The sequence below is a fragment of the Hyperoodon ampullatus genome (genome assembly GCF_949752795.1).
Source record: "Hyperoodon ampullatus genome assembly, chromosome: 1".
NCBI classification, from domain to species: domain Eukaryota; kingdom Metazoa; phylum Chordata; class Mammalia; order Artiodactyla; family Ziphiidae; genus Hyperoodon; species Hyperoodon ampullatus.
This window is the reverse complement of record NC_136914.1, coordinates 31,522,894-31,540,803: the sequence shown is the minus strand read 5'-3', so window position 1 is coordinate 31,540,803 and position 17,910 is coordinate 31,522,894. Positions and strand designations below refer to the sequence as shown.

At 49.7% G+C, this 17,910-nt stretch overlaps 1 protein-coding gene across 1 annotated transcript in view; it reads left to right on the top strand.

The window, feature by feature from the left end:
• The window catches only part of FNIP2 (folliculin interacting protein 2), a gene marked incomplete at both ends in the record, with an annotated part of 79,107 nt that overhangs the window by 18,408 nt on the left and 42,789 nt on the right, over nucleotides 1-17,910 (top strand). Inside the window, 7 exons of the mRNA XM_079702388.1 lie at nucleotides 787-913; nucleotides 4,078-4,206; nucleotides 6,887-6,987; nucleotides 7,987-8,058; nucleotides 9,772-9,872; nucleotides 10,040-10,129; nucleotides 11,652-11,723. Coding sequence (XP_079558514.1) covers nucleotides 787-913; nucleotides 4,078-4,206; nucleotides 6,887-6,987; nucleotides 7,987-8,058; nucleotides 9,772-9,872; nucleotides 10,040-10,129; nucleotides 11,652-11,723 — 692 coding nt within the window. The remainder of the gene's footprint in view (nucleotides 1-786; nucleotides 914-4,077; nucleotides 4,207-6,886; nucleotides 6,988-7,986; nucleotides 8,059-9,771; nucleotides 9,873-10,039; nucleotides 10,130-11,651; nucleotides 11,724-17,910) is intronic.

The window sequence follows — 17,910 nt, the reverse complement described above, 5'->3', positions numbered from 1 at the left end:
GTTAAACAACTGCTCAATCTCTAGCTTCGAGCACAGTGACTGTTACACAGCAGGCACTCAGATCTGTGTTGACCGGTTAACAGACACATAACTGAAGATGCCCAAAGCAGTGCATTTTGATGGTTGCCCTTTCTTAGTCCTCGCATTCTGATTTCACTTGTTGCTTGAGAACGAACCTGCGTTCGGAGCAGTTTTGTCCCAGTGGCTTTTGGTTGGCTTTATCGCTGATGGTCATTGTCCGCCATTCAGACGCTGTACCGTGATGCACTTGGTTTTCCAAACTTCTGTGTCAGACCAGCCACGATACAAGAAAAGGCTAAGTTTCAGGAGATGTGATCCCTCTCTGTTTGTCCTGGGCCTGAGTGGGTGGGAGAGGAAAAGCGATGGCTCCCCTGACTGGCTGCACGTTCCTGGCCCGATGGCACAGAGGCGTGAACGCTCCAGAGCCTCCGACCTCAGCAGTGACACCCCCAGAACCCAGGTGCCGGGTTCAGCTCCCTCCACAGCCCTGGCCGCTCCCGCCTGACGTCTCTGCCCAAAGTCGCTTCGGAAGGAGAAGCTTCCTCTCCAGTGGTTTATCATCTCAGGAGCCTTCCCAGCCTTGGTCATGGGCACTGGCCCATCGGAGTCCACGGACAGGGCCGTGTGCCCGGGTCTGTGGGGATCGCGCCTCCTGCACACTGGGGCTCCCGTGTGCGGGCGGACACCGGCTGGGAGACTTGTCTCTCTGCGACCATCCCGAGCGTCGCCACTAACACGACTTCTTTCTCTCTTGTGAATCCACAGTTGGTCCTGTTCGGAGTTGGACCTGAACGAGATTCGCCTGATAGTTTACCAGGACTGTGAAAGGAGAGGCAGACAAGTCTTGTTTGATTCTAAAGCTGTCCACAAGATTGAGGAGGTGGCAACTCAGGTAGGAAATACGGATTTGCTTTCCTCCTTTGTGTTTGTTAGTCCATTGCCTGCTCTTTGGGCTGAATCGCACAGCACCGTTAGTGGTTCAGAGGAAACACGGGCAGAGGTCCCTCCGCCCACCCCATTTGCGTTCTTATTAATATACACAGGTGAGACTGTTAGCAAGTCATCGTGCAGATGCTAAGCATCGTACTTTAGACGTTACCAGAAGCGAATTTGCTGGTAAGTTGCAATCCAGTAGGATTTGGATGTGCCGTTAACGGTGTGTGCTGTTAATGGGAAAACTGAGAATGCTAAAATTCATGAAGCGTTCGCCTGAAGGGAAGGTCTGCTATTACCTATAGATAGTGAGAGGTGATACATAGCGCTGGGTTAGACAAAACTGGAGCGCTTTCCTTGCCATGGGGCTGCAGGGTGCTAACATGCACTGTCGTCTGCAAAAGGGCCTGCAACCCAAGCCTGCTTGACCAAGGAAGTTTTATTTCCTTTTTATAGTGGAGGGCAGTGTGGGGGTAGTAGTGGTGGTGATGATGATGGTGGTGATGGCGAAGGTGAGGGTGGTGGTGGTGATGGAGGTGATGGTGATGGAAGTGATGGTGGAGGTGATGGTGATGGATGTGATGGTGGCGGTGATGGAGGTGATGGTGGCGATGGAGGTGAGGGTGGAGGTGATGGTGACGGAGGTGATGGTGGTGGTGATGGTGAAGGAAGTGATGGTGGTGATGGTGATGGAGGTGATGGTGGTGATGGAGGTGAGAGTGGAGGTGATGGTGATGGAGGTGATGGTGGTGGTGATGGTGATGGAAGTGATGGTGGTGGAGGTGATGGTGATGGATGTGATGGTGGCGGTGATGGTGATGGAGGTGATGGTGGTGATGGAGGTGAGGGTGGAGGTGATGGTGACGGAGGTGATGGTGATGGAAGTGGTGGTGGTGATGGTGATGGAGGTGATGGTGGCGGTGATGGAGGTGATGGTGCTGGTGGTGGTGGTATGGGGGCGTGGGGGTCTGAGGGTGGGTAAAGTGGGGACAGAGCAGCTCTCGATCCCTCGGAGCCAGAATGGGAAAGGTAGAGTGATGTGTCCAGGCAGGAGCAGGGTCCGGTCCTCCCTGTGAGTCTTCAGGATGGCCATCCAGTGTACTTCTGACTTGTCACCTTTCAACAGTTATTCAGATGTCTGCAACTTAAATAAATCCCTTTGTGTTCCCTCTTTTCATGTTCCTTCTTTTCACCTGATACCTGTACTGACCGAATCCTGGCAGTTTAGAGAATGTGCAGCTAAGTAGCTGAATAGTTTATGTCAGGGTCTCTGTCTCGTCAGGGCTGAGGTCTCGTCCTGCTTCTGATATGGTCGTTTCTTCAGGAAGGAAGTGTCTGGTTAAAGGCAGTTTAGCTGTGCGGATCCTGTGGTGCTTTCACGTGGAAGCTGGCCAGGTAGATAATCATTATAGCCGTTGCTGGGCTTGTTAGGTGGGTGGCTGGAGCAGGGGGGACGAGAAATCTCTCGGTGATTCCCCGAAGGCTTCCATGGTAGATTGGTATTAGTTCAGGTGAGCCAGCACTCGGCCCTTTGTATGGTGGACCGCACACGGCTTCCCCCTGTTTTCCCACATCACTTCCTGTCTCCCCGAGGCCTTGCACAGATGGTGTAGTTGCACACCCACACTCCGTCACTAGGGTTCCTGATGGTGGTAGCAGGTGGAGGGAAAAAATTCTCACCAGTTTGCAAAAATAACCGGAATCCTGTCTGTAGGAGCAGTGATGACCCTGGAGTCTGGAACAGAAGCTTCCTGGGATGCACTCATTTCCTCACAGAGGCAGCTGGGCCCGGGGAGGCTTGGAAACTGCCCGAGGCTGCAGAGGGAGTCCAGCGGGGGCTCTGCTCACTGTACCAGGAGCTGTGGCCAGTCGTGGACGGCGCGGCCAGTGGGCCCAGCAGTGTGGGGCGGGTGTGGACCACATGTCACTCTGGGCCCTGCAGGGCTGTGGATCGCCATCCCGCCCGCGACCGCTGGGGGCAGTCTTCCTGTTCCCCTTCTGTTCTTCCCCCATCTTCAGGCCCCCACCCCCTGGGCAGGCACGAAATGTCAGGAGTCAGCAGCAGGCCCGTGACTGCAGGCATTTGCATTCGACCATCAGTGTGACTGTCACACTGGAGATTAGATAAGCTGCACTTGCATTCATGTTTTTCCAAGCAAAGCTGCACACAAAAAAGCAAAGAAGACTCAGGATAGAAACAGTGTATCATGGAGGGTACAGGCTCCTTCTGTAGGGAGTAGTGTATCTTGGCCTAGGAGGAAGGGAAACGTTAGTGAAGGTGTATCTTTATGCCTCTGTGTCACTGTCATAAAAATCTGCCATGAGCTCCACGTAGGGAACGTGTAGTAGCTAATCCTCTACAAGCCGTGACCTTTGAAGGCCGTGTTGCCTCACATGCTGTGTAATCACAGGAGCCCCTGTTCCAGCATTTTGCCCTCATCTTTCACAAGCTTGACCTCATGACTTTCTCTAAAGCCGTGCGGGGGGAGGTGTGTCATTAAAGCACATGCTGGTCTTTCCAAATGAATAAATACTTCTGCCTTCTCAATTCCGTTTGCTTGGGGAACATTTAAATTTGAAGCAATGTCTGTATCCTCATCAATTTTATAGAGTATGACTCTACATAGTACTAAAAAACTCTCTAACAACCAGAACAGAGGTCAGACCTCATCGATGATTTTAAAATATGAATTGAAACGTCAATAAGAGTTGAATAATTTAAAGAGAGAGTTCTTGGGGACTTCCCTGGTGGTCCAGTGGTTAGGACTCTACGCTTCCAGTTCAGGGTGCCTGGGTTCAGTCTCTGGTCAGGGAACAAAGATCCTGCAAGCCGTGCGGCCAAAATAATAATAATCATAATAAAATAAAGGGAATAGTCTTAATACATAACCCACCACCTGTATCACCCTTCTCAGCATCTGCCTCTTCCAAATGTTATAGACTCACAGGAGCCACTCTTTTGTCCTCGTTTAAAAGAAAACAACAACACCCCGGTTTTTCTATTCAGCTGAGGCTCAACAGAACAGAACGATGTGAGAAAGGGACCCCCAGTGAGCGTGTGCTGGGGAGCCTGGTATGCTCAGTGGTGGTGGTTTGTTTACCCTCCTCTCCCTCTTCACCCAGAAAACGGAGGACGTCCCCACGAAAACGCCAGCCAAGTGCTGTCAAGGAGGTGGCAGCGGCAGCCTCTCTTCCCACGGCTCTTCCGGGGGATCTTTACCGCATGCCAAGGACCAGCTTCCAAAGTACCAGGTACAACCACCCTTGCATGCGGAATACCCCGTAGGCTGAAGCCATTTACTGCCATTTCTCCTCGGGGATAATGGCTGCTTGAGGGCCCTGTCCCTGGGATAGGAGACTAAGTATCCAGAACCCTTCTCAGTACTCTGTGATGGCCTCTATGGGAAAAGAATCTAAAAAAGAGGGGATATGTGTATAACGTGTAACTGGTTCACTTTGCCGCACAGCAGAAACTAACACAACATTGTACATCAACTCTACTCCCATAAAAATAGAACAAACAAATAAACCCCCCCCCCAAGAAAAACGTGCTCTTAGGTGTTTCAGGCCAGTGCTGTGCTCACACTTTGGCTTTATCTCTTGATAAAAACTATAATGGAGCAGCAGTGATCCAGTGTAACATACACCGAATGAAGAGAAATATTGCAAAGGAGGTAAACCCTCCTGTTTTGCTTCCTTGGTGGTCAGAACCAGATTGATGCACATGTGTTTTCCAGTTTTTTCTAAGAGCTCTGAGGATTCTGGGGATGAATATTGTCATCCTGAGAAAATAGCACTTGCCAGTAGAAAGGAAGAAAGCCTTGTATAGGAGCAGATGGAAAGGCAAGACCTAACTTGAGTGTGAAGTGTGAAGGGCTGGTATATTGAGAAATATTGGCCAGCTGGGCACAAGGAAAGAGGTTTCATAAATATTGAATAGCAGAAGGGTACTGCGTGATGGAGGATGTATGAGTGTTTATTTTTATTTTTGGAGCTGTGAGGAATTTTGTCTACCGTGTTGCTGACACAGCAAAGCCAGGGAGGTGTATACCAGCAGCCACAGGTGTATAGAACGTTGTTCGTTTCACGGTCGGGATCGCTGCTGTGCATCTGCCCTTATTCCACAGAGCTGCCGGCTCTCAAAGCAGTATGTGGTTACGACAGCATAGAGTGAAATTTTCAGCGAGTTGAGAATCGCAGTTGGCATGTGGACCTTGTACCCCAAGAAAAAGCAGTTTCAGAAATGGAGGTGATGGGTGGAAGTTATTCATAAAGAACGTGAAAGCCTGTTAGTTTCTGTCTGCAGGAAGCGAGAAGAGGTTGGTAGGAGGCTCGTTAAATCAGGCGGATAGATGTCTGTTCCTCTTTCCTCCTTTGCGAGCAGGTGTAAGTAGGTGTGTATATGTGTGTCCGTGTGTATGGATATATACGTGTATGCGTGTGGATTTGGAGTTGAAAGGCTGATTGCCATGGTTTTGCTTGGGTAGAAAGCGAGGCAGCAGAGAGTCTGGCTGATGGCCTGGGTCACAGGAGATGGAGGTATGGTTTCGGTCAGGCTGTGCGGGTGTCGTGCGCACTGGTTTGGTTGATGCTCACATCCATCCTCAGCGTGTGTCACCGCCACTTACAGTGGGAACTGAGCATCCTGTATCCAAACGCAGGCACCTGTGTGTCATCATAGGTTCACAGTATGCACAGTGTTACGTCATGTGAGTGAGGGCGTTTGGCTTCCAGCCGCCTGTGCTCCAGGGGAGTCCGGGCCCCGAGATGAAGGTTTGGGGGATCCTGTTGGGAATAACCGGAATCACAGCAGCGGTTGAGGATGCAGACAGTGATAGGAGGGCCCTCTGAGGAACAACCCTGTCCAAGGGATGACTTGGGAAGGTAGAGATTTAAAAGGGAGAGCAGGATGTGAGGGCGATCTGGCTGTGACGTCTGTCACCCCGTTGATCTCCAGGGTTGATTCGGCCGATCGAGCTGGCTAGGCGGCTGTCCCCTTCCTCCCTCACCGTTCCAGGTGCGTCCCTCCCGAAGCTGCGCGCTCAGTCGGAGAGGACGACCTTCCCCGATAGAGGAGGACCGTTCTTCGGTCAAGGGTATACGAGTAGCTGCGCTCCCCTGCTAGAACCTCCAGACAAGCTCTCAAGGTCCATTTGTAGGAGAACGTAGGGTAATCGAGCTTCCAAGACTCCAGACACATCCAAATGAGGCGCTGCACGTGACAGTCTGCCTTTCTAAAAAAAATTAAAAGTAATTTAAAAAATATAAAAAGGAGAGCAATTATGTGCATCAGATACCGTGAGACGTTTAATAAAGCAAACTGGGAAGCGCCCGTTGGCTGTGACAGGAGCCGTTTGAATAGCGGGGGATGGGGGAAGGTGCCGTCCACCCTCTGTGGTGACAAGGGGATGCCGAAGACTGGTCAGAAGCTAGGGGGTCAAAAAATGTTAAAATGTTTCAGTCAAACTTTGGGGTGACCAGACTGTCCGTTATCTTTTGGACCCACGAAACCCTGCCCACACTGATTGGCATTTTTGTTCCACACGTTGATTTTGGTTGGATAACCCTGAGCTATATTTCACTTCAGGATGTGTTCTTAGTGTCAAGAGGAATTACTCTGCCTCTTCCATCACTTAATCTTTCTATTTAGACTTTGTAAATGGAGACGATGAAAGTCGTGGTTTCTCATAACCAGATTAAAAATGAACTCTGGTGAAGCGCTTGCATCCTGTACCAGGATATAGTGTATCAAGAAGAAATCGTGAACATTAGTGATAATTTGGGGAAAAAAGTAGGCAGTCACCATTGTAGATTAAGATTGTAAAGTGATCAGTTGCTGCTTTGAGAAATGGTTCTAATTACCAACAAAATTGCACATTATTTTCTATTGTGTTGTACTCAACACGATTTTGGTTTCTTGCACGTCTGGTAGTACACGCGACCCGCCTCTGATGTCAACATGCTTGGGGAGATGATGTTCGGCTCGGTCGCCATGAGCTACAAAGGCTCCACCCTGAAGATTCACTACATACGGTGAGTTCGGGCCACTGCTTGTGAGACGTGGCTTGGGGATGATGACTCCATACAAACATGCGCAAAAGAGTTATGCGGTAGAATAATAATCTAAGCTTTGTCATCTCATATTTGCTGGCACTTGATATCTTTTATATATCTTTAGCAGTTAAAATAGTCTGACATTTTCTGCATCACTCTGACCTTGAATCAGCTTAGCAGGACAAAATCCTGAGCTTTAGCTAAGTACCGTAAGTGAAAAATGCATACCAAAGCATTTTGAATATCTGCTAGGTTAGTAATAGCAATACTTTTAATCAGTTATTCAAATATTTTAAGTTTAAAGTTTAAAGTCAAAATTTCACAGATTTTCCATTTTCAGATGAAAATTTGTCATGATTTTTTCCTTGTATTGAGATACATATTTTTTCTTATTTTTAAAAATTATTGAACGCATGCCGAGTTTTATTTTTGTTTCTAGGGAATGGTGTCTAGAATAAAAGTTTCTGCAAAAAGCAGAATGTGATGACATTAAAGAACACGTTCCTTATCTGCATGTCAGAATAGAATTTAACTCGCTGGAGGCACAAGCTCTACGATGTGTGAAAGGAAGCCTTTTCCCATTCCTGCACTTATAAACCTTCTGTCTGTTCATCTGTGCCACGTGGCAGGTGAAAAATGTAACCTGAGAAAAAAACAAACTTCTGCTTTGCAATATTTCTGCTAAGCGAAGTTTGTTCATCTGAAATATTTGCTCCCAAGGAAAATGGCCCTGGCAATGTCTCCATAGCTCTCTTTCAGGGTTTTAACATTCTTGGGATTTTAAAATGATAAAATTAGAAAAAAATCTAGACACCCCATTGATACAGTGATTTGAAACATGCACATCTCATTTTCTGTAAAATAAGATAGAGAAATGAATAAAAGCTTCAGGAAAAGTTTAAAAAAAAACCAAAAAACAAAAAACAAAAAACCCCCCCATGCATCTCTCCCTCTTCTGTCCGTTTGTTTTTTCTCCAGTTCTCCTCCACAGCTGATGGTTAGTAAAGTCTTCTCCGCCAGAATGGGCAGCTTCTGTGGGAGCACAAATAAGTAAGTGTGGGATTTTCCCCCTCCCCTCCCCATCCCCCCAATTTTCCAAGTGGCTGTTTCTGGATAGAGTCATTCTTTGAGGGCCATAAGGCTTTTTGAGCTGAGAAGCAGGATGAGTCCACATTAACAAAGGGGTTTTCAAGGTGGCCTTTGTCCAATACATAGTGAGTATGAAGAGGCCTTGGACCTTAGCAGGTGGCCTTAAAGACAAGTGATGGTCTACATACATACATTGGGGGTCTTCACCTGTTAACCCACTCTGTTCCTACTGCCAGTCACCGTGTTCTCATTCCCTGGGAGATGAAAAGTGAAGGGGAAAAGGTTATTATTTCATCTTATTAAAAAAAATCTCAGAAATTCCCTGGCGGTCCAGTGGTTGGGACTGCGAGCTTCCACTGCCGAGGCCCGGGTTTGACCCCTGGTCGGGGAACTAAGATCCCACACGTGGCACGGCCAAAACCAAAACAAAAGCAAAACAAAACTAAACAAAAAAATCTCGCCTGTCAGTCTGCTCGTTTATTTATTTCTGAAGGAATGAGGCACAGGGTGAGTTTCCCAAGCTGAGAGACACCTGAATGGCAGGAGGGATCGTCTGTCTGAGCCATCCGTGTAACCTCTGTGGTCGGTGGGGACTCAGGCTAGGCAGTATTTTGATTTTCACTCCTGAGTTTTTTCCCCCCTCTTAATTTTACACTTCTGTGTAGACTAAGAATACTTAAATGTCTAACTTAACTCTTACTCTGGCACAATTGTTTGTATATTTTGAATTTTTCAAGCAGAAATATTTCATGTACTTCTTTTTTGAATAAAACAACAGAACATTTATTACACTTGGGTAAGTTGGAAGAAATGTTTATTGTAAATTAAAGGGGTATTCTTACGGGTCAAATGAAGGCTGTTATTTTTTACAATCCTAGGAAATTAAAAGTATGTTCCTCTGCAAATTTGGGTACCTTTGAGTAAGTCTGCTTACTTTTCAACAGAATAATGAATTTACTTTTTTGAGCATTTAACACTGGATTGTCATGACGTAAGCCAGTATAGGAATTGGTATTTATTTTTTTGTGAGGTATTATTTTTCTGACCCTTGATAGCACCTGAACATTTATTATACTAACTCCCTCTAATAAAATATCAAGCTCAGATTTAAGTAAAAATTATTTTGGCTTCATTATGCTATATTACCCTCGAAATCTTTATTTCATTTGTTAACAAATACAATAAATTATTAAAAGCTGCTTCTCTCACGTGTGTTTATGAGTAATTCTAACTTTTAAGAAGTTGTGAAATCAAACTCCTATAAGAATCATAATTTCTGTTACATGCTCCGCCTGAAGAAGGTTGCTGAATTGCTCATGGATGTTAACTAAGTGTTAAAATGAATTTCATTTTGAGGGTTTATGTAAAATTACCCTTGAAATGAATAGCCATATCCTAGGTGTCAGTCACCAGGGGAAGATTTTAGAATTCGGTGTCCCTCATTACATTATATTGTGAAATTGTTTGGAATGTGTCATTTAGTTTTATAGGTTGAACTACCTCCCAAAGCCTCTCTTGTCTTTTCCCGCAACAAATTCCCCTAAAGTTTAAGTCTCTTCGGTAGATGTGAGACTTGATTAATTCATGAAGAAAAGTTATCTGTTAGCGAACAGCTTTGTTCGTCCCTTGATGTTTTTTCTCCTCTCTCTCCCTTCCTTCCCTCTCTGGACTTAGCTTGCAAGACAGCTTCGAATACATCAACCAAGATCCTAACCCGGGGAGACTGAACACAAATCAGAATAACCTGGGTCCCTGTCGTACTGGAAGTAACCTAGGTAAACTCTGCCGCGTAAGCGGGATCTTGCTTTCCGGGTCCCGCCGTCGTGGGTGTGCGTTTTGCTTTCTTTGAGTTTGTGGTGTTGTTTTGTTGTGGCATTATCTTTAATCTGCGTTTATTTCTGTGTGTGTACTTTGTCCGCCCCCGTGTGTGTCTCCGCCCCAGGTGTGCTGCAGGGATGCGGCAGCAAACTGCCACCGGGGGCGGCTGAAGGAGGACCGCACCGGCTCAGCCGCAGTGCCTCTTTCTTTGCAGGTTTGTGTGGAATGCTGAGTACGGTGCGACCCGCGCACGTTAGTAAATCCTGGGCAGATTCTTAGAAACAAATCTGTTGGGCGCCTCTCTAGAAATCCAAGGGGCTCGTGAGATGTTTAGTTCCAAATGCTGCCGAGCGCCTGGCGTTCTGAAACCTCCACCCCAGAACCCCTGTTGGAAACGTCTCTGCTAACACCCCCGCGGCGTAAGCCAATTTGGATCTGAAATGAGCCCTTCGTGTTTCTAAGAGGATAACATCTTCCGATTTTCCTCGGCCTCTTCCGCTGCCGTGAACTGTTTCTCTTTGCCGTGGCATCTTTGACCCATTTTTCACCTGCACCCTTACCTGCACTGTGTCTTCAAACGTCACTCTAACAAGAGCATGGAAGACCGGCCTCTCCCTCCCCCTCCCCCTCTCTCTGTCCGTAGCATTTAAGTAGTTCAAATGCACTTTCCAGCTTCTTTACAGGTGTAGCCACCTCCATCTCTGGGTAGGTACATCCTGAGACCAGCCTGGCCTTCTAGCCCAGGCTGTCGAATGTCTGCCGCAGGCTGGCCTGATTAACTAGTGTGGGAGCCTTCATTGCTAATATGAGGGGTTGTGTTTACCGCAGACGGTATTCTGCATTCTGTTTTTCACCGTAGCTGAAATATGCTAGGCGCCCTATTTAACTGACTGACACCCTCCTGCCTGCTTCCGGGTGAGGATACCATGTTTATATACTCTGCTTAAAATTGTGAAAATAAACACGCTTCACAAAATAGCCGGCAAGTATCATAATCAGGCAGAGCTGCGGGCTTCTCCTGCACCGTAAAGCTTACGGTAGCGACGTGTGAGCTACCGTGTAGCTCAACAAGTACACAGTTGAGACCAACGTGAAGCATTCCTAGAAGTCTGCAGTCCTTTAGAGTGTTTTCTTAGCAGCTCTACAGTAGCGTTGTGTACGGGTGTATATGGAAAAGAGGCGGAGGAAGAGATATTTGAAAATGAATATAAGTGTTTCTGTCTGCCAAGAGAGGGGTTATAAAACACAGAAGGGTTTTTTAAATTCCTGACATGGTTTTCAAGCCTTTCTCTTCTCGAGGTTGCCTGTAGTTACTGCTGAAACTGATTATAAAGCATTTTGAAAGTACTTAATATTTTGCAGTATTTCAGTACATTGAAACTACTGAAAATACTTAAATGCTATCTAACTACTACTAATGAGGAAAATGGCTGAACGTATCTGCTCGAGGATGTCTGCTCGTCGTGTGAAGTGTCCTCACAGCTGATGACTCGGCTTCTTTTAGAGGCGAGCGTCCCTTGGAGGAGCCTCTGTCGTGCTGCCGGGGGACAGGCGCGGGCAGGTGGTCGCTGGCCTCTGCCCGCCCCTTCCCCCGTCTTCTCTGAACCGCATTCTGCTTTCCCGTCCCTCCCTGTGTGTGCTCGTGCGGCCACTGCCAGCAGGCGTAAAGCGAGTGCAGGTGGTCTGAGCAGCCCGCCTCTGCGAGCCCAGTGACCAGGTCTCCTTGCTTCCTGCAGTGCACAGCACCCCGGTCGACATGCCGAGCAGAGGGCAGAGCGAAGACAGGGACAGTGGCATCGCCCGCTCAGGTACGTGCTTTCCTCTTGCCGCAGCGCCCGTGGAGGCGAGCCCTCCCTCTGAGATCTGGGTGTGACGTGCACAGGGACGGCTCCTGCGAGACGAACGTACGTCGAGCAGCGCCCCGCTAAAAAGAGGGGAGCCTCCTGGAGCCCGTGGTCCCGGGACCTGCTGAGTCCTGAGCATCCAGCCAGGGGAAGGATAGGGTCCAGGGGAATCCCTCTGGCTGCGACCATGGGGGCTGTCCGCTGACCTGCTCACTCTTTCTTCTGTCCTGGAGTCGTGATGCTCTAGATTTTGTCTTCTGTACCCCTTCTCTCCTCATGTCCAGTGGTGACTGACCAGGGCTCTGGGCCTCCTTGATCAGTAGAAATTGACTAGAGGCCAGACAAGAAATGGAGGCAAGGCTTTATTGGGGCCCCTGCTGCAGCATGAGGGAAGGAGAACAAAGGACAGGTTCCCTTGCTGGCTCGCTCCCTGAGGGGGGTGAGCTAGTTCCTTGTAAGGCGTGAGGGCAGGGGTGCGTCCAGGGGTCAGGCCAGAGGGGCGGCTTAGGTGTTCTGCCTGCCCCTCAGGTGGTGCTGAGTGCAGGTGAGCGTGCAGTGCCCTGCTTTTGCTCCAGGCTCTTCAGAAGTGGCGGTTGGGTTTTTTGGTCCCTTTGTATCTTTTGTCCATAAAGTGCCCCAACTGCAGCATGCCCCCAGTTGTTTTTAGTCCCTTATAGTTTCTTTGTATCTGTGGGTGGAGGAGACGTGTGTCCAGGTGCAAGCCCTGCAGCAGAGGGTCCCAGGTCCCAGCCTGTTCATTCCAACTCTAAATTGCTCCTAAGGCGAGTGTCCCTTGTTCTTTGAGAAGCGGGACAGTTGAGGGCCGCGTTTGCCTTGACGTGAAAGGTCAGTAGCAGCCGGGTCTGAACACTTTCTCGGGAGGAGGGAGCAGAGGTGAAGCTGAGGCCAATGTGAGCTTTGGCTTTGTGGGCAGCTCGGCCCCTGAACCCGCCGTCTCTCCTTCGAGGCTCCCGCCCTCCTGTTGGGAGTCCAGGCAGATGGGGGGCTGGCTGCACGGGGCCCCTGGGGGCCTTCCGCTCCCCTTCCGTCCTGGGAGCTGCTCTGAACCCCCCGGGTCAGCCCTGGGAGGCTCGCCCTCCACCAAAGGCCGCTCGTGCCCCTGCCGTGGCCGGTTGCTCACGTCGCCTGCACTGTGTGGACCAGGGCCCTCGGCCTGGAGCAGAGCGGCGACTCCGACTGTTGGACCTGAGTTCGCAGTGGAAGATGGAGAGGAATGACAGCCATGGTTTAGTCCTGTTTTCTGTAATTTGTAACTTCCTGTCTGAAGAGTTGAGAGCCGGGGAAAATATCTTCAATAGATTTAGTTTTCAGAACAGCTGTAGACTTGCAGAGCAATCGAGACGGTAGTGGGGAACTCCAGTGGAGCCCCCCTGTCGTTAACATCTTAGTCTGTAAGACGGGGCGGTCAGTTGTCATGTCTGTTTGACTCTGCTCGGCTCTGGCAGTTCCTCAGACTTGCTGTGTTTTGTGACGACCTTGACAGTCTCCAGAAGTAGCGGCCAGGTACTGTGTAGAATGCCAGCTGTTGGAATTTGTTTGATGCTTTGCACGTGAGTGGACCGGGTTTTGGAAGAGAGGTCACAGAGGTTCGGTGACACTTTCATTGCCCCCGACCAAGGGTATGTGCTGTCAGCGTAAGTTATGACAGCTGATGGTGGCCCTGGTCACCTGGCTGGCACAGTGTCTGTCTGGCCTCTCCCCGTCTCCTGCGGGCAGGGCCCTGCGTCAGCTACTTGGAGCTCTTCTGCGTGGCAGCCTGTCCTCCTTCCTCATCCGTCCAGTCAGTCAGTCATTCATATCAATATGGACTCAAAATGCTTACTTTACACTTCAGGTCACCCTAGTACTGCTTTATTTTGTCGCTCACGTGGCTCCAGCTTTGGCCATGGAAGCCATGGAGTGCTTTCCATTGGCTCCTGTGTTTCTTTAACCTGTGTGTGTGTGCGTGCGTGTGTGTGTGTGTGTAGCGCTTCCTCGCTTTCTGGCACTACAGGATGCTCCAGACGTGCCTCATATATGTCCTGCCCCATCCCTAGAATCAGTCGTGTCTCCATGTTGCCCTGTCCTTTCACTGGAGACGGAATTAGGTCCCAGGGTCTGGACCCCAGATATGCTTGTTGCACCTGGAGGGCTGTTCTCAACGGCCTTCTTGGCCAGCAAGCAGGAGTGTGGGTTTGTGCCAGCTGTGTGTCTCTGTGTCTCTGTGCGTACTGCTGTCGGCGACGCCTGCACCTGCATTCAGCGACACATGAGTGCTGCTGATTTCTCCGTGTTGCCCGCCATCTGTGAGCCCGTGGGCCATCCCACCCTCCCCGCCCGGTTTATCTGCAAACTGCCCCCGATGGCGAGACACCCGGCTCCCGGCCTGCCGTGCATTTAGTTAATGGATTCATTGCAGGGCACACACAGCAGTGTCGGTGCTTACCCCAGTGCTCCTGTGGGAAACGCCTTTTTTAAACGAGAGAGCAGTGCTTGTGTGCAGTTCCTCTGACCTTTTGTCCCCCAGACGTCACTCGTTGCCAAGGTTACCTAGGCGGGCACCTTTGGAGATGGGGAATGTTTGCAGCTGTCAGTACCAGGCCAGCAGAAGCTCTGAAGTCACAGCTGACACCAGTTCATCTTCGTGATGAACTGGCTGCATGGCGGCTGCCCCAAAACTCTGAGCACACAAGTCACATCTGAAGAGTGACCTCAGAGTCTTTTTCTTCCCCAGTAGTTCAGTAAAGAAGTAACTTTAGAAAAGCTTCTTTGTTTGTTTTTTGCTTTTTAAATCATCCTCTACAGAGAGGAACTCTATCCGGATGAGGAGCCTGAGAGCACACAGTACGGTTCCCCGGCAGAAAGACAAGACACCGAGGGTCTCTGTCGCCCTCCGCCAGCCCCTTCCCCGCACCTGTCTTCCGCCCGCTCAGGGAGGAATGTTGTGGGTGCTGACCGCGTGCCCCTCGTGCTCCGGGGCTGCAAAGCGCTGTCTGGGTTTGCACTCCCGAGGGCCCCCTGTCGTAGGAGAGCTCAGTTACCATGGTGGCTTCCACAGTTGGGCCAGTTTGCTGCAGTCGAGGTGAAGGCAAGGAGTTGGCAGGGTAGCCCTGAGTCAGGCCGGGAAGCCACATTTATTATATTTATTGAATAACAATCTTGTACCCGCTAGGCTGGCAGGCTCTGCCAGAGCTGGGGCGATGTAGAAGATGAGTGACCCATAGCACCTGCCCTCAGGAAGCTGCATGTAAACCCAGAGTTAAAACAGCGGGTGAGGGACACTGCCTCACCCGCCCTGTGGGAGCCGGGGGCCTGGGCCTGGGGGTGGCGCCCAGGACAGGGGTGTTCGAGGGACGACAGCCGGGAGGGAGGAAAGAACTGCATCAGCGTTGAGCAGAAGCGGATTTCGGAAGCTCGTTTGCGCAGGGGTATAGGTCCTGGGGCTGCCCAGCTAAAATGTGCCCGCAGTGTCGGGGACTGGTTGGGGGGGTGAGCCTCATCACAAAAGGCACCAGCGCCCTGTGAGGACTTGGACTTAGTCTTGTTCTGGGACAGCTAAAGGGGGAACCTGATTGGCTCCATATTTTAGGTCTATTTGGTGCCTCACCAACTGCTCCAGAGAAAACTGCCCTCGTGTATTCATTGCTAAAGTAGATCAGTTGGGCAGAGGGTACAGGACTGAGGGAGGTGGGCAGAAGATAGATTTTTTTCCCATTAACTTTTTCTCCCCCAAACTCACCGCTGTGTGTGTGTGTGTGTGTGCGTGCGTGCGCACACGTGTGTTTGTAAAAGGATTATCTGATTTATCATAAAATTTTTTAAAACAGTTCATTGGGTTTTCTCCCCCTCCTTCCCTTTTTAGAATAGTACCTGAGAAGAATATCCAACGTTGTTTCTGGGTTATTCAGTAGCTTACTATAATAACAGAGAGGAAATCAAATCTTAATTCTGATCTATGCCTTCATGCATTTTACCCTTCATGATACGTGCCCCAGTGCCTCTTTACATAGCTTGTCACACACACAGAAGAAGGAATAGAGCAATAACAAGAATATCCAGTTTACTGCTTTAATGGGTTAGACTATCTATCCACCTATTTTTTTTAAAGACACGTCCTCAGTAAAGGAACAAACTCAATTCCAAGCTCACAGTGTTTTTTACATTAGAGTATTAGCAGTTTACTCGACGGTCTTTGCCTCATTTCCTGATTTTTTGTATGAAGGAAAATGATTTTTTGTATGAGGGAGACGTCTATAAAATCTGATGTTCGTCTTCATAGACTTTACTTATAGCAAGTTTGACAACCATTTTTCTAGTGTCTTTGTGGAGGGTGAAAAGTAGGAGTAGAAAACACGATGAGCTGTTTTCACCAGCAGAACATTGGAGGTGACCTAGATGTTCATCCAGGGCCTGCTTAAGTCACGTTCGTCCCACAGAGCAGCCCCACGCGGTGGTTGGAAGGTCACGGCAGCCTAGCAGGCCTCGAAATAGAAGTTCTCTTAGATATATTTCTAAGTGAAAAAAGTTGATCAGCAGTGAGTTGCAGTAAATGGTCATTTATGTTTCAAGATAAAAAAAGGGCATATACAAGATCTCTCTCCACATATAAAGATAGAAAAGCGTGTTCATCGAACGTGTCTGGAAGGGGTCCCCCCAGGACGGGTGGAGGGAGTGCATTCTCATTCTTTTCTGGAGACTGTGAATGTGTCCCCTGTGCATGTATGAATCAGAAAGATAAATTCATTCTCAAGAGGTTACTTGAGTGGCTGCTCTTAGGAATGTTCAGGTAAGGTCTCGGGAGAGAGAAGGGATGGGTTTCAGCCGTGCTGGAAGGTGGTCCTGGTGGGGCTCGGGGACTAATGGGACACAGGGCATGGCGGGGGGGACAAAGGGTGACTCTCCAGTTTCTAACAGGACGACGAGTGGGGCATGCGGGCATGCCCCATGCCGGGGGAGCAGGAGGCGCCTGGGGAGACTGGTGTTGAGCCAGTATCTCAGTCACAAGTGCCCGCAAGTGCTCCAGCCATGAGCAGTCAGCTGTAGTTTAGAAAGAGGACACGGGTGGCGCAGAAGCTGCAATCTGGTGGTCGTGGCGAGGGGGAGAGGAAGGTCCAGGCAGCTGGGGTTGGGACCCGCCTCCCAGCCTGGTCAGCCATCACCTCCATCCAGCTGCTGACTCCCTTCCCCAGCAGCACACTCAAATCACGGACAGGAAGGTAGTGTCTTCATTCTCTGCACCCTGGAAAGTAGTAAAACCATCAGTGTGAGGAGAACGTCTAGCTCGTATGTTCAGACACGTTTATTAAATGCTTTACGGTCAGCCTTCAGGACAAGAGCACACGTCGTCACAGTGTTCAGACAGGACCCGAGTTTTGGCCACTGTGCTGTTTGGGTGTGAAGACAGATGGCACACAGGTGCACGCACATGCACACACACGGGGAGCGGGGGCAAAGGGAGATTCACGACCCACAGAGTGAGGCCACCTGTGAGAGACGGGACAGAGAGGGCCCTGGGATGTGATGCTCAGGGAGGGCCAGCGTGGGGGTCTCCGTCCTCCTGGTTCTGGAGAGGGGTGCCATCACCTTCATCACCACCACCATGACCACCTCCAACACCACCATCACCACCATCATCACCTTCACTGTCACCACCATCACCAACATCACCACCATCCCCACCTTCACCATCACCATCACCATCACCTCCACCACCACCACCACCACCATCACCTTCATCACCAGCATCACCACCATCATCACCATCACCATCACCGTCATCACCACCATCCCCACCTTCACCATCACCTCCACCACCATCACCTTCATCACCACCATCACCATCATCACCATCACCAACATCATCACCACCATCCCCACCTTCACCATCCCCATCACATCCACCACCACCACCATCATCACCACCACTATCACCTTCATCACCACCATCATCACCACCACCATCACCAACATCACCACCAGCATCACCTTCATCACCTCCACCACCAGCACCATCATCACCACCACCATCACCTTCACCATCACCACCATCATCACCACCACCATCACCTCCACCACCACCATCATCACCACCATCACCTCCATCACCACCACCATCACCTTCATCACCAACACCATCACCTTCACCATCACC